At 39.1% G+C, this 19,671-nt stretch overlaps 5 protein-coding genes and 1 long non-coding RNA gene across 10 annotated transcripts; 3 read left to right on the top strand and 3 right to left on the bottom strand.

The window, feature by feature from the left end:
• The first annotated feature begins 1,261 nt into the window (after window positions 1–1,261).
• LOC108854496 (probable glutamyl endopeptidase, chloroplastic) lies at window positions 1,262–5,532 on the top strand. Of its 2 annotated transcripts, XM_018628070.2 has the most exons (11): window positions 1,262–1,584; window positions 1,761–2,742; window positions 2,834–2,962; window positions 3,059–3,358; window positions 3,463–3,921; window positions 4,061–4,126; window positions 4,329–4,389; window positions 4,487–4,636; window positions 4,729–4,866; window positions 4,965–5,248; window positions 5,350–5,532. In XM_018628070.2, coding segments are annotated over exons 1-11 (2,844 nt in total). In that variant the 5' UTR covers window positions 1,262–1,310; the 3' UTR covers window positions 5,351–5,532. The 2 variants fall into 2 exon arrangements, with proteins under 2 accessions (XP_018483572.1, XP_018483571.1); XM_018628069.2 differs by lacking the exon at window positions 5,350–5,532 and having other exon boundaries at window positions 4,965–5,348.
• Window positions 5,533–5,612: 80 nt separating this feature from the next.
• On the bottom strand, window positions 5,613–7,194 carry LOC108854499 (uncharacterized). Of its 3 annotated transcripts, none has more exons than XR_001949923.2 (5): window positions 6,892–7,194; window positions 6,502–6,790; window positions 6,111–6,411; window positions 5,877–5,947; window positions 5,613–5,750 (listed from the first exon to the last, which is right to left on the bottom strand). It is a non-coding gene; the product is annotated as an uncharacterized LOC108854499 (long non-coding RNA). The 3 variants fall into 3 exon arrangements; XR_008939972.1 differs by having other exon boundaries at window positions 5,622–5,750; window positions 5,859–5,947; XR_008939973.1 differs by having other exon boundaries at window positions 5,622–5,750; window positions 5,859–5,947; window positions 6,111–6,391.
• Window positions 7,195–9,821: 2,627 nt separating this feature from the next.
• Window positions 9,822–11,185, top strand: LOC108854497 (uncharacterized). The gene is made up of 3 exons (XM_018628071.2): window positions 9,822–10,303; window positions 10,374–10,739; window positions 10,815–11,185. Exons 1-3 carry the CDS (start codon window positions 9,877–9,879, stop codon window positions 11,003–11,005), a joined length of 984 nt encoding a protein of 327 aa, XP_018483573.1. The 5' UTR covers window positions 9,822–9,876; the 3' UTR covers window positions 11,006–11,185.
• Window positions 11,101–12,272, bottom strand: LOC130501957 (uncharacterized). Its single transcript, XM_056996770.1, has one exon. The coding sequence runs from the start codon at window positions 12,208–12,210 to the stop codon at window positions 11,227–11,229; it is 984 nt and encodes a 327-aa protein (XP_056852750.1). The 5' UTR covers window positions 12,211–12,272; the 3' UTR covers window positions 11,101–11,226.
• Window positions 12,273–12,676: 404 nt separating this feature from the next.
• Window positions 12,677–16,360, bottom strand: LOC108848533 (flowering time control protein FCA). 2 transcript variants are annotated; one of them, XM_018621922.2, is made up of 14 exons: window positions 15,830–16,360; window positions 15,651–15,742; window positions 15,466–15,544; window positions 15,282–15,364; window positions 15,123–15,174; window positions 14,924–15,003; window positions 14,694–14,760; window positions 14,294–14,373; window positions 14,109–14,173; window positions 13,795–14,011; window positions 13,497–13,646; window positions 13,227–13,406; window positions 13,027–13,093; window positions 12,677–12,883 (listed from the first exon to the last, which is right to left on the bottom strand). In XM_018621922.2, the coding sequence occupies exons 1-13, from the start codon at window positions 16,188–16,190 to the stop codon at window positions 13,037–13,039; spliced, it is 1,563 nt and encodes a 520-aa protein (XP_018477424.1). In that variant the 5' UTR covers window positions 16,191–16,360; the 3' UTR covers window positions 12,677–12,883; window positions 13,027–13,036. The 2 variants fall into 2 exon arrangements, with proteins under 2 accessions (XP_018477424.1, XP_018477423.1); XM_018621921.2 differs by having other exon boundaries at window positions 12,677–13,093.
• Window positions 16,361–18,242: 1,882 nt separating this feature from the next.
• LOC108852443 (transcription factor UPBEAT1-like) lies at window positions 18,243–18,905 on the top strand. Its single transcript, XM_018625951.2, has one exon. The coding sequence runs from the start codon at window positions 18,512–18,514 to the stop codon at window positions 18,824–18,826; it is 315 nt and encodes a 104-aa protein (XP_018481453.1). The 5' UTR covers window positions 18,243–18,511; the 3' UTR covers window positions 18,827–18,905.
• The last annotated feature ends 766 nt before the right edge of the window (window positions 18,906–19,671 follow it).

The raw sequence follows: 19,671 nt of genomic DNA, 5'->3' as shown, positions 1-19,671 counted from the left end.
AATTTATCTAAGAAAGATGGACCATGTAATCAATCTCGGTCTTGTTCGGCCCCGTTTCGGCTCGATCCCCATCGATCATGTTCGCGACTTAACCGGTTCCAGTGACCACTATATCAAATCGTCGTGTGTTATGGATATGGACAAGGCATGTGTCCTTGGTCCAGGAAAGACTTTACATAAGTACTTTTAAGACTTATGCACATTCCGACCAAAAGAAATGTATTGATATGATTGGCGCCTTGATATGGCCAGCCATACTTAGGTCGGATAAGTTTTTATGGATATGTTCAGATCATAGAGACATTGATACTAAAGCCATCACACCGTCCCCTGCCATAAGTGTTATTGGCACTTTACTTAGATAAATTTGGCATGTCCGAACATGAGACAATGGGGACATGATCAATATATCCTAAGTTACCTTTCTAAGGAACTACTAAAAGTTTGAGATTGATTTATACTAACCAAACCCAAAAGAAAAGGGATTGTTTGGTTTTAATAAATGTTACAGGTTTACAAGGTCTCAAACAGGTTATACACACATTTGGAGAATGATTGAAGACAGCACAAAGTACTACAAGTTCAGTCATGAGAAATGTTAGCCGACTTCTTCACCATGTCTACACCAACTACACATCTATGAAGTATACCTATCCGTTTGGGACATGGCAAACAGAAGGACCAGTTCAAGACTTGGCGCCCATGAAGCTAAACCATCAAAGTGTCCATGCGCCAGACTTGAAGAACGGAGGTCCAGAACAGGGGGAGTAGTGTGTGTTGTACTCTTTTTCCTTCACTTCGTTTTTGTCCCACTGGGTTTTCCGAGTAAGGTTTTAATGAGGCAACATTAAGCACACTACAAGCTCTATATGGTTCTGGCATCCAAGGGGGAGTGTTATGAATATTATGTTTATGGATGTCCAGCCCATTAGATATTTACTTGTAATCTTGGCCCGTTTATGGCCTATTGTATTTAGGCCCATGTCGCCATATATTTCCTATATAAGGAACACTTTGATTCAATAATAAAACACACTTTCACAACAAAAAACGTATTTTGCAACTGTTGATTGGAAACGAAAGGGAGGACTTGTTGGGCCATAGTTAAGAAAAGAATCAATAGTTGGGCCACAGGTGAGGCCCACATAAGCAATGACGTTACCATATCTTAAAAAGCCTTACCGATATTTTCGTGATATTTCATGTTAATTATTATCGATTGGATTTGGATACGATAATATTAACAACCGTCGAATAAGGAGAATCAGCAACCATCCCATCGCACTTAAAAAAAAGGTGAGAATAAAAAAATGATGCGCATTCAGAGAACTTGTCATCGTTTATCTCTCTCTCCTCTCTGCCATTCATCTCCGCCGTCTGCTTCTCTCCTTCTTCTACCTCCCAAGCTCTCAACTCTCCGTTTCGCTAGAGTTAGACGATTCTCCGGAAACTCTCTGATGTCTTCTCGTGCTGCTTCTAGGCTTCACTGCCTCGCCTCTGTATCTCCCGGAGCTGGAGAAGACGCTGGTGGTAGCAGCTCTAATGGCTCAGCCTCACTCTCCGCCACCTCGACTGAAGATGATGGTAATTGCTCTATTTTCCACCGATTTTGGTTCGATTCAATAAAGATGAATTAGGATTGTGTAGCCTGCTGCTATTGAAATCGTATCGCTTAGGGAACAACGATGCATTTTTAAATTCGTTTGATGTTAGCTCATGTGATGTTTATTTATATTTTTAATTTTTTTGGAACTGTGTAGAGTTGGCTTTAGGGAGTGGATATCGTCTTCCTCCACCCGAGATCAGAGATATTGTCGATGCTCCACCAGTCCCCGCATTGTCCTTTTCGCCACACAGGGACAAGATCTTGTTTCTCAAGCGAAGAGCTCTCCCTCCCTTGGCAGATTTAGCTAGACCCGAGGAGAAGCTTGCTGGCGTTAGAATCGATGGATATTGCAATACCAGAAGCAGGATGTCTTTCTACACTGGCTTAGGCATCCATCAGCTTCTCCCTGATGGCACTTTGAGCCCTGAGAAGGAGATCACTGGCATTCCGGACGGTGGCAAGATCAACTTTGTTACGTGGTCTAATGATGGTAAGCATCTGGCTTTCAGCATCCGGGTCGATGAGAACGGGAATAGTAGTAAGCCTATTGTATGGGTTGCTGACGTTGAGACTGGAGAAGCTAGACCACTGTTTAAGTCGCAAGATATTTATCTGAATGCGATTTTCGAGAGTTTTGTTTGGATTGATAATTCCACTCTGTTGGTGAGCACTATCCCTTCAACTCGTGGAGACCCACCGAAGAGACCTTTGGTCCCGTCTGGTCCCAAAACTCTGTCAAACGAGAAGAAGACTGTTGTCCAAGTTAGAACGTTCCAGGATTTGCTTAAGGATGAGTATGATGCTGATTTATTCGACTACTATGCCACATCACAACTAGTATTGGCTTCTCTCGACGGTACATCGAAGGAAGTTGGGCCACCTGCAGTTTACACGTCGTTAGACCCTTCCACAGACCATAAGTACTTGCTAATTTCATCACTTCACAGGCCATATTCCTTCATTGTACCTTGTGTTAGATTTCCAAAGAAGGTGGAAGTCTGGACCGCTGATGGTAGATTTGTAAGACAGCTATGTGACTTACCCCTAGCCGAAGATATTCCCATCGTCGCCAATAGTGTACGGAAGGGAATGCGTTCCATAAACTGGCGAGCGGACAAGCCATCAACCCTCTACTGGTAAATATTCGAGATTCAAAGTGATTTCACATGTTTTTAAATGTGATATAGAAATAATTAATCCAAAACCAAAACTGTCTGAGATATGTAGGGCAGAAACACAAGATGGCGGTGATGCCAAAGTGGAAGTTTCACCGCGTGATATAGTCTATATGCAGTCTGCGGAACCACTGGCGGGAGAAGAACCAGAAGTTTTGCACAAGCTTGATCTGCGCTATGGGTAACTACTAAAATCGCAGCAAATGTTGTAGATTATCAATGCCATCTTCTTTTAGCAAATTAGACTTACTTCGTGGATGCTTTCTATGTCCTGCAGAGGCATTTCGTGGTGTGATGACACATTAGCTTTGGTTTACGAATCATGGTACAAAACGCGAAGGACAAGGACGTGGGTTATCTCCCCTGGATCTAACGATGTCACTCCACGCATCTTGTTTGATAGATCATCGGAAGATGTGTACTCAGATCCTGGCTCAACCATGCTGAGGAGAACAGCTGCTGGAACGTACGTAATAGCAAAGATAAAGAAAGAAAATGATGAAGGCACTTATGTCTTACTGAACGGAAGTGGGGCTACGCCACAAGGGAATGTACCCTTCCTTGACTTGTTTGACATGTAAGCCCTTCTTGACAAAGGCTTCTTTTATTAGTGATTTTTCTCTTGTTTTTTCGCCATAATGTTGTAACAAACGGGGAATGTTCTATACAAAATTTATCTAGAAACACAGGCAACAAAGAACGGATATGGGAGAGCGACAAGGAAAAGTATTTCGAGACTGTTGTGGCCTTGATGTCTGACCAGAAAGAAGGGGATTTAAAAATGGAGGAGCTGAAAATTTTGACGTCTAAAGAGTCAAAAACTGAGAACACCCAATATTCTCTCCAACTTTGGCCTGACAGGAAAGTGCAACAGATTACAAATTTTCCTCATCCTTATCCTCAGTTGGCTTCGTTACAGAAAGAGATGATCAGGTATCAACGAAAAGATGGGGTTCAGCTTACTGCGACACTCTACCTACCACCAGGCTATGATCCATCAAAAGACGGCCCTCTGCCTTGCCTGTTTTGGTCTTATCCTGGTGAATTCAAGAGCAAAGATGCTGCTAGTCAAGTCCGTGGCTCTCCAAATGAATTTGCAGGCATTGGTTCTACTTCTGCCCTTCTTTGGCTTGCTAGAAGGTATCAGACATTTTCCATTTCTATGCTTGTTTAGCCATGGTACTGTGTTTTTTGCTATCTCAGTGTCCTGGATTCTATTTCGTTCGCTAGTTGATCGAGTGTCAGCTTATAACATATGGATTCTTCTTGCATTGTACAGGTTCGCTATATTATCTGGACCTACAATACCTATAATTGGTGAAGGTGATGAAGAGGCTAATGATAGGTACTGTACTATTTACTTTTGACAAGCTGGTGGCTAAAACATGGAAACCAGTGTTATTTTCTTGGTCAATGTGTCCTGCAAGCATAAGCAGAATAATTAAATGAAAGCCCGTGACATTCGTACAAAAAAAAACACTTAAAGAATTTTAGACCCGAGATGTGCTTTGATTTTGACAGGTTCTAATGTCAACCACCATGTTTAGGTATGTAGAGCAGTTGGTTGCAAGTGCCGAGGCAGCTGTAGATGAAGTCGTCAGGCGTGGAGTAAGTATCATTTGATCCTAATTCCATCATCTTGCTATGGTATCCACCACATAAAGTGTTGAGACTTGAGTATTTTCTTGGTCTTCCATTTCTTAAGGTGGCTCATCCAAGCAAAATCGCTGTTGGGGGACACTCGTATGGGGCGTTTATGACTGCAAATCTCCTTGCTCATGCTCCTCATCTTTTCTCTTGCGGAATAGCTCGATCTGGCGCTTACAACAGAACACTCACACCCTTTGGTTTCCAGGTGCCACCATTACCATTAATAGTCTCATTCTCTGCTTTTTGGATATTGATTTATTTCTGGTTAACCTTTTAACTGTGCCTGAAACATTGTAGAACGAGGACCGAACACTGTGGGAAGCTACCAACGTGTATGTCGAGATGAGCCCATTCATGTCAGCTAATAAAATCAAGAAGCCTATCTTGCTCATCCATGGTGAAGAAGACAATAACCCAGGAACTCTAACAATGCAGGTAATAATAACTTGAACAGAAAGAATTAGATTCCACACCTATTTTCTTTGCATTGGTTCTCTCTAACTATTTTTCATTTCATATGCTTTGTACAACAGTCTGACAGATTCTTCAACGCACTAAAAGGCCACGGCGCTCTTTGCCGCCTTGTGATTCTTCCTCACGAGAGCCATGGGTACTCAGCACGGGAAAGCATTATGCACGTTCTCTGGGAAACTGACCGCTGGCTTCAAAAATACTGTGTTCCAAACACATCAGATGCAGACACAAGTCCAGACCAGTCCAAAGAAGAATCAGATTCCTCAGAGAAAGTAGCGACTCCCACAGGAGGTGGTACTCCGGAGTTTGAAGATCACTCCAAGATTAGGAGATCACTTCTCTGGTAAGAATGTCTCTGTCTCACCATTCCCTATCAGAAAACAAAACCACAAGATTTTAATGTTAGCTGACTCAGTTTGTTAAATGTTTATATGCTTTTTTCAGAGGTCTATGTGTTTGGTATGGCCACCACCAAAGGCAGATACAGCATTCGAATGCACTTGCAGAAACAATGCAACACACTATTTTTTTTTTCATAAAACATTCGTATTGATAATAATGCGTACAAAAAGGTGGTATTGGATACTAAAAAAATCACAAAGTTGGAAACAATTTCCATGAATACTATACCAATGGTCTTTCTTTATCTAAAAATAATTAAAAATTTAATAGTATATATATATATCTACACTGTATAATAAGAAAAAATTAAAGCTGCCATATCCTTTTTATCCTTGAGCAATGCTAAATGCAGTGAAAATTCGGACTGCTGAGTAATGTTTTGTTTGACTCACACTAGCATCGAAATCATTCTCCTGACATTTAGGCTCAGAGGCAAAGTCACCCTGAAATGAACAACCAATGTTAGCTTTTTGGATACGGAAGAAAATAAAAGGCTCGAGAAACTAAAATGTATTACTAGAGAGGAGAAGAAAGAAAGAGGAGGGTCTTACGAAGTTGATGAGACGTACCATCACTCTTTGTTTGTATGTACAAAGACACTGCTACACCAGAGATCGACCATCACTTCCTGTTTAAGGTCCTAGAGAATTTCAATAAAGGAATGATGACCAAACACTGAGAGATAGCAAAATTTAAATTAAACTCCACAATGACAATGTCACAATGACAATGTCCACGAAAACTTTCCAGATAATGTTGCTAAGACTTAAAGTGATTAAGCGTTTAAACAGCTCTCATTTTACCTGTTTCACAAAAGCCTAACTTGGCTCTTCTTATATGTTTTTGTTTGTGGGTGGATTCTTCACAATCCTAATGTGCCAAACACTTTCTTTACTTACGTCCTCCTCCTCCTCCGTGTTTGACTTCTTCATCATCACCTTTCACTCTCTCAAGCTCCTCCTGACCATCTCCAATCTTGCACGCAAAGAAACAACCAAACATGCACGTCACTTTATACCTAAGGAAATCAAGGTGGGAAGTCTAAGGTCAAACGTGACGGATCTTCCTTATGCTCTCCTCCTTCCTACAGATACGCAAAGAAATCTTTGCAGTCATTTCCAGTCCAAACGTCAGATCTTTCCTTAAGAGGCGTTTGTGAATATTAAAAAAAAGAAAAAAAAAAGAAAGGCATACATTCGATTCGATTCATGGTAGCATTGCTGCTGTCCTCCTCGAACCAAAGTTTATCTCATCCATATGCTCCCTCATGTTTCAGCTTCTCCTTCCATTGGAAACACACATGAAAGAGCCGATGGTCAAGAATATTTACAAAGTGTAAACTTGGGTTTAATTGAAATTATCTAATATGGACACCTGAATACTTACAGCTTCTGGAGTCCATGATATGTTAGCAATGAAGAGGGATGGTATCATTATCTTGTCTTGCGGTTACCCCACACTTATTTTTTACCCATTGATCTGCCTGCAGTCCCAATGACCAAGAGAATCATCAAAAATATGCAATGTAAACAAAAGCTACACAAACTCTGCATCGAAATACTTAAAAAGTGTAGAGAGGATTACCATTGGGTGCACAAAGGCTGTTGTAACCTTTGCTATTCTCTGTCTGTCGATTCTTCATAATCCTAGGACCTAATATCAGTCAGTCCCTTCCCCCACGTGACCAAACCTCCTCCTCCGTACCACCTTTGATCTTCTGTGACATGGTGCTCTGCTTCCACATCAAACAGCTATCTCTGTCATCAGCTCTCCTCCTGACCATCTCCAATCTGGCCGGCAAACTCACAAGCTTCTTCCTCATCACATGATTGCACAAGGAAACAAACAAACATCATCACATGATTATTGCAAACAAGCATTTTTTTTCAAAAAGCGTTTAAAACAAGAGGGGAAAAACTGTATATTGCCAAGGATTGATAGGAATAACAAAGTGATCTCATAAGTATAAAAGTCAAATGGAATCTAACTCACTAACGATCATTCAAATAGACAGAGGATGCTAGTTCCTAATGTTTTCTACATTATGAATATACACATAAGCTTCTTCCTTTTTTCAATCTAAGAAAATATAAAATATTATTGCCAAGAACTGATAGGAATAACAAAATGATCTCATAAGTGTTAAGTCAAATGGAACCTAACCTCTCTAACAATCAATCAAATAGATTGGACGCTAGTTTCTAATTGTTTCCACATTATGAATACATAAGCTTCTTCCCTTTTCAATCTAAGCAAATATAGAATATTGCCAAGAACTGATAAGAATAACAAAGTGATCTCATAAGTGTTAAGTCAAATGGAACATACCTCTCTAACGATCATTCAAATAGACAGGACGCTAGTTTCTAATTGTTTCCACATTATGAATACATAAGCTTCTTCCATTTTTCAATCTAAGTAAATATAGAATATTTTCCAAGAACTGATAGAAATAACAAAGTGATCTCATAAGTGTAAAATTCAAATGGAACATAACCTCAATCAATCAAATGATAGGACGCTAGTTTCTACTTGTTTCCACACTATTGAATATACACATAAGCTTCTTCCTTTCTTCAATCCAAGTAAATATAGAATCTCACCAAAAAGAAAGATTTGAAAAAAGACACGAAATTAGATACCTTTGAGCAATGGGGATTCTCATCTTTTCTTCCACCATCTGTTATCTCTTGAATCTTCTTGTCAAACTTCTTCTTCTTTCACCTTAAATCTTTGCTGCAGAGAAATAAAACACCAACCAACAGTCAGGACTCACTCAATTTCTACAAATAGATCCATAAATATTTCAATATTTTTTGATCAGAGAGAAAGTCATACCTCTCAGTTGTGAATTTCAATGAAGTGATCTTAACCTGCTTCTTCTTTGATTTTCTGCTTCCTTCCCACTCTCAAATCACTGAAACATCATCAGATTCAAACAAGTCAGAAGACTATAAAAGTAACAGAGATTGAGTCACCAACGAACTAACTTAGTATTGTTGCTGGCTGGCTGCTGTCCCAGGACCGAAGCATTGGGGTCAAAAACCAATTCATTTGGATTGTAAATGGAGTGTAGTGTAGACTGTGTAGTTTAGATTGAAGTAAGAAGAAGATATATATAGAATTGGGTGGGGGGGGGGGGGGGGAATAATGTTACCGTTACTAATGGTTAGTCTTTTCTCGACATTAACCTACAGTCTTTTGGTTGTCTTTTTAATTATTTTATAATTTTTTCTGTTGGATTATAAATGCAATTTAAGAAGGCAACCACAAAACGTGCATGCGTTTATCATCCATTATTGAAGTTACTGCCACTTAATTGAATCTCATACAACGCATACAGCCAGGTGATGAAGAAACATAATGAACAAAAAGTGTTTGGTCGGATGTTCTTCAGGTGTTTTTTGAAACTTGTGTTCTACAGGTGTTCCTCCCACATAAGTGTAATAGTCTTAATTTCTAGATGATTCTCACGTAAAACCTTATAAATTTATTTTGTACCATTTGAGTTGTTACCCTAGTTCATATATACATTCTAGGACATACTGTATTACATTGTATCTTCTCTCTTGTTTTCAACGTGCTTCGACTGTAATTCTTTTAAAATGTTTCATTTTCATGTTGGGCTATTATCCTCTAGTTATTACATGTTTCATTATACTTTTTTATTCGGTGTATTTGAAGGAGAGCTAGAGGATTAATAACCAATATAATGGTGAGTTTTCAGGACTGAGAGCAGAATCGGATGCAACCGGGGGGGGGGGGGGGGGGGGGGACAAGACATGTAATCGGTACAATCTGAAGGACCTGTGAAGGACTATACTGTTAAGGCTCTGGTTAAATACTTTTTGATCAGCAATTCAGCATAATTCAGATATATTACCAACTATGGAGTTGAGAGCTTATTGTGTTAGTCGGGTAACAAGACTTGTCACACACACACACTTCTTGTCTTAGTCAAGTAAGGTTTGAATGTGTGACTTCATTTTGTCAGCAAATCTTTACATGCCGGACAGACATACCATGTTTCCCAAAAGTAAAAATATTAGAGAATGCATGAAACAAATTATAGCTCAAATCAGATTAGATACTAGTAGTAAGCTGTGCTAAATAGTGTGTATTTTCTTGGTCTTAGACAGCAACAGCTACCCCAATGCCACTGCCAGAACCAAGAAGCCTTTGGTCGAAGGTGCTTCAGGTGTTACTGCCACATCCACCATCACAAGGTTAAAATCTTAGAGAATACTAATGGAACAAATGTCGCACATATCGGATTAGACTAGTAATGATCCTAAGAAGTAATGCCATTAAATTGAGAAGACAAGACAGTCCCAGGATGTATAAATTCCTTTCATTATTAGTATTGAATTCTAGATACACTTTTCCGGGCCCATTTTTACATTTAACGGGCCACCAAATTAGCCGCCCCCACATTTTGGACTTGTCTTAATCGAACATGTTCGTTCGCTTACCAACTTTTGTGTTCTCTGACACTTTACTTAAGAAGTCTTTGTTCTTTGTTCTTCTTCGTAACCAATCACTAACTGCCTCTCTTCTTCCTTTTCAAAAATGTCGCCGTCGTTTTGCTCCGTCGCTCTCTTCCTCGTTATCTCCGCCGTTCCCATAGCTTACCTCATTTGCCTAGAGCGAGCCGCTCCCTCGACGCACGTCTTCTCATACCACAGCTCAGGCTTCTTCCGCGAGTGTGCTAAATGGGACGGCATAGGTCGGAGATTCCTCGTCTCCTTCATGGACGGAGGCGGAATCGGAGAGCTTGTTCCTCCTAGAGACGGTAACACCGACGTTCTCCAAGAAGTCACTGTAGTCAAAGACCTTGACCTCGCCGGAAACGCTTCTCTGGGAATCGCTATCGACCGAGACAGGAACCGTCTCCTCGTCGCTGTCGCCGATTTGCTTGGAAACCGCTACAGCGCTTTAGCTGCCTATGATATGTCCACGTGGCGTCGTGTCTTCCTCGCTGAGCTCAGCGGCCAGAGTAAGCTCTGTCTCTCTGCTCTCTGTCTCTCTGTTTCTTGTTTTGTTAATATGTTTTGATGAAAATGTAGGTAAGGAGAAATCATTTGCGGACGATGTAGCTATTGATGCACGTGGCAATGCTTATGTTACGGATGCGAAAGGCAGTAAAATATGGAAAGTTGATGTCAATGGAGAGCTTGTGTCGACCATTGAGAGCCCTCTCTTCACTCCACCTGGATGGTTCAATAACCTCGTCGCTCTTAACGGCATTGTTTATCACCCTGACGGTTTCCTCATCGTCATCCACACTTTCTCCGGTCTCTTATACAAAATCGACCTAACAGCCGATGGGGATGATAGTAGTAACAAGGTCAGTGTCATTGAAGTTGGTGGTGACACTTTGAGGTTTGGTGATGGGCTTGAGTTGTTGTCTCCTACCAAGATTGTTGTCGCAGGTAACTCTTTTAAGTTCTGATTCCATTTGGATTATAGAGTTTTTTTTTCTTAAAACTATTTATTGTGTTTTTCAGGTAGCCCTTCAGCGAAGTTGGTGGAGAGCTCAGACGGGTGGAGGACGGCTTCAGTGACAGGATGGTTCAACACCGGTATGGTTCATCGGTTAGTCTCGTCAGCTACTGTGAAGGAAGGAAGAGTTTATCTAAACCACATTGTTGGGTTTGGCTCTAAGAAGAGACACATACTTGTTGAAGCTGTGTTTTAGACTCTTTTTTAGTGTATAATAAGTCTCTTCCAATATGCTTTTTATTGAAATCTGATGTATATCATGTCTTTATCAAAATTTCATATAATCTTGTAGTATTAGTATTAGATTAAAAAAAAAATCATTAGGAGATGTTTAACATCTTTCACATTACAAATATCAACTTGAATCTTTGTATTAGGTGTAGGACCAAAAAAGAAACATTCAACTAGTGACTTGACTTACACTTTAGTGTCACCTTCATTGTCATAATGAACACGTGAAGCTGTAGAAACAGGAGCAACAGTAGAAAGTTCACGTGGATCACTTCTACTAACTTGTTCGAAAAGCAAGACCATTCCAAAACCTAAACACCCTTTAACGATCCTTACCATACCAATCGTCACAACCATATAGTATAACCACCAATTCACAAAATCAACAGTTCCAACACCCAAACCAACGCTAACGTTACCATCTATTGGTAATAACAACAACAATGCTGTTTTAGCCTCTGCCACACCAACCAAAGCCTCTACTTCATCCCGAAGCTTCCACCACCACAGCGTCCCACAGCTGACGGCCAAAGCCACTCTCTCCACCGTCGTCTCTTCTCTCCTGTTGTGTCCACAGGCGTTCCCTCCGGTCAACGTGCTGTCCACCACCGGTCTAACGATCACCCTACACCAGAGAAGCATTACTTCATGAAGACCAAAGAAAAACACTAGCCTGCTCAAGAAGTTACGTTCGCTTCCGTTGATTAAACCGTCAGGGCTCGTTACTTGGAGGCCTAGACCGACGGACACTTGAATAAGGAAAAGCGTTAGCCACGCAATGCTGATATGTGGATAGAAAGGAATCGAGCGGTTGGGATCTGTAGCTGTGATCTTGGTGGTTAGACCAAGAACTAGAGCGTAAACGCTTATCAACGAGACGACCGCGTATAGGATCGTCGGATTGGTGCAATGAAAGATAGAGAAGAAGAAAGACGAATCAGTTTGGGGAGGAGATTTGAGCAAGGAGAAGAGGAAGGAAGCTGAAGAGAGACGGCTAAGGAGAAGGAAAGAGAGAGGGAGGAGGAGGCTGAGGAGAGTTGTTGTTACTAGCCTGAAAGGCTTAACCACCAGCTGCTCTGCCTCTCTCCGCCACTTTCCATTTCCGGCCATACTCATTTTTAATCTCAACTGAAATGAGGTTGGGAAGTTAAGAAATGGCAAAACATTCATATTATAGAGGAGATATTAGAAGTTTGTGTCTGAAGGAAAGATCAAGGAGTGGGTGCCATGTCTGCAGTTTCAAGTTAGGTTTGTTGAAAACGAATCATCCATTATAAAGATATAAAATATACGTTGATACATTAGCATAACAAGAGAGATTACTTTCCCATTATTTATTTTCCCTTTAAACAGATAGAAGACTGATGATGATGAGAAATAAGCCAGCAAACACAGCTAAGAAACGACGACGTACTGCGGCTCCATCAAGCTCTCTCTCTCTCTCTCTCTTCCAATAATTAGAGAGCATTTTGCATCACGTCTTCTATATGTATACAAATATAACAACGATACTCTGAGATAGCTGCTGGAGAAATTGTATATATGAACGGCTTTGATGTGATTGTTTGGTAAAAGCCAATGAACGATCACGATCTAGTCTCGTCACAAAAGAAAATGAGCTTTGATCAGACAAGTCTGAAGAAGCAAACTAAACCATGTCTTTCTGTATCTATAAAAACAGGGGAAGCTAAGTTGTTGTCCTTTATTCAATGTTCTTTTTTACAAGACTCAAAAGTTTTTAAAGTTTCATAACACATTTTCTACAGAACAAGACTCTCAAGCTCCATATTACCGCGACTAGTGTCATAACAATTGTTGTGTGGAGCTTCAGAATTCGGATTGCCTGCTTCAAGAAACAGAACCTCACCAACTCATTTTGATAATAAAACTTAACCAAGAGAAGATGCTGAGAGAGATGGTGGTTTTGAATATCGAGCATGGAGTTAGCTCATCTTTTAATAAAGGAGATTCAACTGGTTCCATTACCTGATACGTTTTATGAACAGGTTGTTTCAACAGCCAATACCGGACATACTTTATTGTTTTCCTGATCCTGAAAACACACACACGCACACACAGCACGTGAGAAGCTGGAGCTCACTCTTCTGATAAGAAAATACTATTTTGAAAAAGAAAAAAAAAAGAAAGGCGAACACCAACACATTTTATGAAATTAAATATCTAACCGCTGTGGATAAGGATGGTTGTTGGAGTTTAGTAGTCTGTTGCAAAACATCAGACTGAACTTGCTCCCCTTGGCTCTGGTTGTTTAACTGGGGAGATACACCTTTTTGATCTTCTTCTTGTACCCTTGTTTGCTCTTCCAACCATCTCTCAAACATGGAGTACTCCTCCGGTTTCTCCCACTGTGTGTGTGTGTGTGTGTGTGCATCCCATATATATTCAGTCTTAACTAGACACATATTCAAAAAGAGTACAGAGGGAAAAGTATGTACCGTGCTTTCGCCAGTGAGACAATGGAAGTAATACTTGTTCCCATCAGGACAAGTGTGTTCACTCCAGTCACACTCAGAGCTCTCTGTATTTTGGTCTTCAGGGACTGCATTTGAATGACTAGAAGAAATCTTCTGACCATCGCCTCTAGCCTACAACGAAAAGTAGAAACAGATATGAGATCAAGGCAGATGTATACTAAGAGAAGTATGAAGCCAAAAGCGCCTACATAAACAAAGTGTTCCAGAGTTCAACATCCGTCTTCTACCATTAGCAGATCATACCAAGTAAAAGATTTACCTCCACGCTAGCAGTCTCAGATCTCTGATGCTTCTCAAAATCTTGATGCAACTGCTTCTGAACCACGGATACTGCTTGACCATTTTGCTGGGGGAAATGATTTGGCTGAACGACTCTGGGGGCTGCAGGTTCTTTGTTTCCCCACTGAGGATATGGTTGTGGGTTCCAATTTGAGTCCAACTGTTGTGTTGTTGCAGGTGGACCGTTAAAGTTAGACCTGAAACACACAAAGCAGTCCGAATATGTTGAGATGAATTAATATTTACAACATTAAAAAATGACTGTAGAAAATAAAATAGGGGGAAGAGTAGAACCTTGGTTCACCTAGACGGGGTTTCTTAGGATCAGCAAATCTAACAATTAGAGGCTGATCAGAACCCTGAGGAGGAAGAGACAAAGAAATACAAAAAAAAGTCACCAAACAGTGGACACCAAATGAACACAGTGAGGATACAAACAAACAAATAAATAAATAAATGGTCAGCAAAAAAAAACCTACACGCATGGTAAAGAGTCCATTTAAAGCTTTGATTGCCTCTAGTGCCATCTCTCTACGAGAAAACTGAACAAATGCAAACCCTGGAAGAGAGCCAAAGATATTAGTTACTGTTCTGGTTTCATTGAAATCCAGAACATCACATTAAAGACAAGAGGCTTGAAGAAAGAACAAAAACTAGCAAATCTATCAAAGCGATTTGCATAGAGCTCCATAGTTGAGATATAAACCCATGTTTCATAAATGTCATAACAGCTTAGTGAAGTGCAATTATGTTTGGTTACAAAGGGCTATATGGAAGATTTACAATCAGTTATTCACAATCTACTAGAGGAGAAAGTACAACATATGAGCAATTCAAAGTAAAGAAGCAAGATATGCAAAAGAGAAATGGAGTGATTACCACGGCTAATCTTCATGTCATCGACTGCCATATAAATATCTTCAATGATTCCGAACCTAGAAAATACCTGAGAAGGAGACAGACACTCTGAGAATTTATTCACATTTAAATGAAGCCGGTGAGAATATATACACAAGTATGCAAATTTAACTATATAACTGGAGATAGAAAAAACGAAGATTATGAACAGAGTTGTGAGTGACAAAAGAAGGACTGAAAGAGCATAATACCTCATGGACTTCCATTCTTGTGGTATGTTTGTTGAGGCATCTAACATATAGTTTATCTGGAAGTTGCACTGTTGAGAAACCTAAAGTCTCCAGATGAAAAGAGAAGAGAAGCAATCAGGAAGTAACTTATGTTTTTTATCTAATAATTTATGCTGTTCCTAGAAAAAAAAAGAGTAAGGAAAGAGCAAGTCAGTCTTACCAATCCGTTCACGTTCTGCGTCAGCATATCTCACCTTGACTGGAGAAATTTCCTGAAGTAATGAAACAAGTTTATAAAAAAAAAAAAGAATGCCTCCCTACACCATCGGTGAAGAAACACGTTTTGTGGAAGCTAAGAAGAAGAGACGAAAACACCCACCCCAGGAAAGGTAAAGTGATCAGTTAAAGCAGCAATGGCGGCACTACCCTCTTCTAACTTTCTGTACTTAACAAAACAGTAAGCTGCAGCAAAAAGGGGAAGGTAAAAGAGTAGAGGATTGTTAGTTAAGCAAAAAAGTGATATATCAAGGGAATGTAGTAAGAAGAATGAATGAAAAGGAGACCTGCTCGTTCACCGCTCATCTTATCTTTGGGTAGAATGATCTCGGTGACGCTCCCATATTTTTCAAACACCTGACGCACCTGATTGATTGAATAACAAAGATTTGTGACTCTAGAATTATAAAAAAAAAAAAAGAAAACTAATATATAAAAAAAGAGAAAGAGAAAAAAGAAGAAAGAGTCTCACATCGTATTCAGTAGCAGTGATGGGGAGAGGGGCAACATATAACTTGGCGGCAATACTACTACTACTAATCCCCACCTCACTTGTAGGAGGATCTGATAATACCAAACAAACTCAAAAAAGTTGACACCTTTGCGTCTGATTCAATGAAGCAGAGAAAGAAGGAAACTTGGAGAATGAACCTGGCCCTCCTGGGGTAGATGATGATGATGATGATAGAGAGCGTCTCTTCGTCCTTAAGCTGCCGCCGTAAGGACTAACCCCACTAGTACTACTTTGTGTTGGAGGAGCCTCAACCCCCATATTCTCTTGTTGCTGTTGCTGTTGCTGGGCGGGGTAGTGATTATCGAACTGCGGAGTCGGCTGATTGAAACGCTGATCTCTGTTGTCGTTTTGTGGGTATTGCTGGAATCCAATTGCGGCGACATGGTTGTGGTGAATCTGATGATGATGATTGTTGTAGTTGTTGTTGTGATAGTACGGAGCTTGTTGTGGTGGTGGTGGTTGTGGACCAGGGAAGCCGTGTGTTACACGTCTCTCCATCTACTTACTAACCCCCTTATTGACTCTCAGATTCTGCTGTCGGGAAATCTCCTCCGGCGACGGTCGGGAGAGAAGAAGAAGAAAGAGTGAGTCCTATGATGTGGTTCGGTTTAGTAATAATACTGACCAAAACGACAGCGTTTGAGAGGCACTTACGCGTCCTATGAAGTTACGCGTAACACTCTGGTTCCCTGAGAGGCACTTAAGTTTCTTTAAAATAACATTTTAGCTGCTCTACGGTCCATGGATCACACATCTCACTCTTTTTAATGGGCCTTTCACCCATATGTAATTTCACATTTGGCCCACCAAATAAAATGCTTTCCCTCAAATTCAACGTTGGTCTAAAGAAAATAAACGTTTTTTCTTTTTCTTCTTCTAATCGGAAAATCTTCAATGATTTTTATTTTTACTTTCAACCTTGTATAAATCCTTTTCTAGATCGTTATTTGCAAACAATTTATTGGAAAACATACCATTCAACGTAGATTAGATTGGTATCATCTTCTATTGATTTTTGTATCTTCATTTAGATCACACACGTACTATTTTCTAGTTAGAACTACTATTACACAGTATTACCAAATGAAAAATTTAAAATACTTTGGATGGCCCAGACGAATAGGGAGGATAATATAAGAGAACATGTGCATGCACGTTGAGCTCTGTATACACATACAACCTGCTCACAAGCGATCGATTTCGACCACTAAACTTTTCCATCATGGCTACTACTTCATAATAATTATATATGTAAACCTACCTTAGTTGCTCTTTTTTTTTTGTCACGAAACCTACCTTAGTTGCTCAAAAAAACAAAACCTACCTTAATTAGTTAGGTATACTTTTCACGTTACCCTTTCAACCCATCATAAACTACACACATGCATGCATACTCTGCTCAATCATATGCTTAATTTTAAGCTTGTTCATATAATTTATTCTAATTAAGAGACGTACTACAATACTCTACATATTATGTCTACGATAATTTTTTTTTTTTTTTTGAAAAAGGGCTTTTGTCTACGAGAATTAATGTTTCTGTTGACGGCGATAAGATACATTGAATCTAATAGTTTCTTGAGGATGTCTGATCTACATAGCTCCACAAATCCTTGATAGAAAAACACACATAACACATGCATGCCGGGGAAAAAGAACATAATCTCTAAGATGCTTCAATAAAATCCACTCATAAAAATAAAAATCCTAAATATGAAGTCCACAAATTCAAAGGAACATTGAAGATATCCGCATGTTCTTGTGTCTTTTTAAATTAAAACCTTATCACATTCCCCACAACATCGTTATCTACTTTGTCTAAAATAATAAAACACATAAAAACTACTCGGGATTGCTTTTGTAATTGTATCACTAGTTTACTTTTTATTTGTTGTTTCATTAGTATTATAGTTGCCCGGCTTTATATCAGCTGGAAATAAAGAGACACAAAGGACTCAAACAGAGGCAAAAGCATTGTTGCATATGTTCCTGACTTCTGAGATCGTTTATGAATCAGGTAAATAAGTACTTTTGTGGAAGAAAAGAAATACAAAATCATTTAATTTGTTATACATTTTTTGAACAAAGGAAAATTGATTTCTATATAGTTGTTCCGGTTTTCTTAAACTCGAGAAAGACATATACAAAATCATATATTTTTGCTTTTCCATCTTTCAACTTATCTATTTCCCCCCCCACCACCTTCTTAATACATTGAATGCATGCATTGCTGTGCAAAATTAGAATAATATTTAAGATACAAAGAATAAATCATAAAGATAATTACATAATTATCGTTGATCCGCCGACTTTGGTAAACTCGAACTAATTGGCCCCCCAAAAATAATTAAATAAATTTATACAAAGGAGGAACAAGACAGGGTGTTTATGGTGATGTGAATGGGAAGAAAGCTGGTGTTTTAAAGCATGTAGGAGAGTTGGGTGATGATGAGAATCATGTGAGTGCATGTGCATCGAGTTGTATTTTGGTGCATATCCTCTAATCTACGCTAAACCATAATTATCCATCAATAACATCATTTAAAAATACAAAACAATTCAAAACACCCTTGTGGACACTTGTCCAAATATCATCCAATTCTTTTGGGATAGAAAAGGAACCTTCTCAGAAAGCTGTCATCTCCATTTTAAGCTATATCTAAAGGTCACTTACATTTCTCTATGTCTATATAAACTAAGACAATCACATATTTGCATCATATTATATCGTCTTAATAGAGTTCTTATTTATCATTTGTCTATACAACATTCTTTCAACACATTAACCCGAGAAAAACATTCTTTCATCGTATAAAATAATGGGAGGAGCAACATTAGAAGGACAAAGAAAGGAATCAATTTGGGTTTTGATGAGAAAACAAAGAGCTCGAAGGGCACTTGCGAAGAAGATCATGATCCGACCCAAGAAGAGTCTGGAAGCTACTAGAAGACCTTCTCGTGCCATTCATAAACGAGTCAAGACGCTGAAAAAGCTTGTTCCCAACACTAAATCATCTTCAGAAGGTTTGGAAGGACTGTTTATGCAAACGGCGGATTATATTTTGGCTTTGGAAAGGAAAGTGAGAGTTATGCAAACTATGGTTCAGGTTTTGACCGAAAATGATTGTGTTTAACGACCTTATTAACTTTTTGTATATCTTGCTGGGGTTTTAAACTTTATTACAATTATAAAATACGTGTTTTTAGTTGGTATTTGTTCGTGTTTATTTTTATTATCTCGAGTTATACTGTGCTATATAGAAACAAAATTGGGATGTGTTGTTGATTTGAGACTCCGATATACAAATTTAGGAAATATATGATTTGGGAAGAATATCTGAAACTAACCCAATTCATGATTCGATAAATATTGTTCCATGGGAGTAGTTTTCATGCGGAAATCGTTAACGAAGACTTACATAATTCTTGTAAAAAGAGGCGTCTATGTAAATATGACCCAAAAAAATGGAACTCTCGGTCCTTGCTCTATCCCTTCTTCCCTCAGGAACTTGTATTACTTCTAATCATTAGCTTAGCTCTCGCTTATCTATAGCTTTAAAAACTGTATGACTTTGTCATAGCTGTAACGGTTACTTGCATTTAAATAGAAAGCATTTTTAAAATAAAAAAAAAAGAAATTTGACCCAAAAAGAAAGAAAGGAAGAACGCAACAAAAGTTTTATAAAAACAATGAAAATTTTGTTTAGTTAGAAAAGAAATGTAGGGAGACCCAAGTATTGTACCAAATAAATCATACCTTCATACTTGGTTCCAGTTTATCCAAATTTAATAGCCGGTTTCATTGTGTTCGGTTGCTTATGTGTTTTAGTTCATTTCTGTACTTCTCCTTATTTTCTTTTTGTAGTTCTAAATGGTGTCTCTCTTGGAGAAGAACATGAATAAATGCAGTTTAATTAAAAAAATATATACAAGTATTGTACCAATAAAACCCACAACGACAGTGTGTTGAGAGAAGAAC

The sequence above is a fragment of the Raphanus sativus genome, unplaced genomic scaffold (assembly GCF_000801105.2).
Source record: "Raphanus sativus cultivar WK10039 unplaced genomic scaffold, ASM80110v3 Scaffold0350, whole genome shotgun sequence".
Classification (NCBI taxonomy): Eukaryota; Viridiplantae; Streptophyta; class Magnoliopsida; order Brassicales; family Brassicaceae; genus Raphanus; species Raphanus sativus.
Note: the sequence above shows the minus strand (reverse complement) of the source record. Positions and strands in the feature narration are given on the sequence as shown.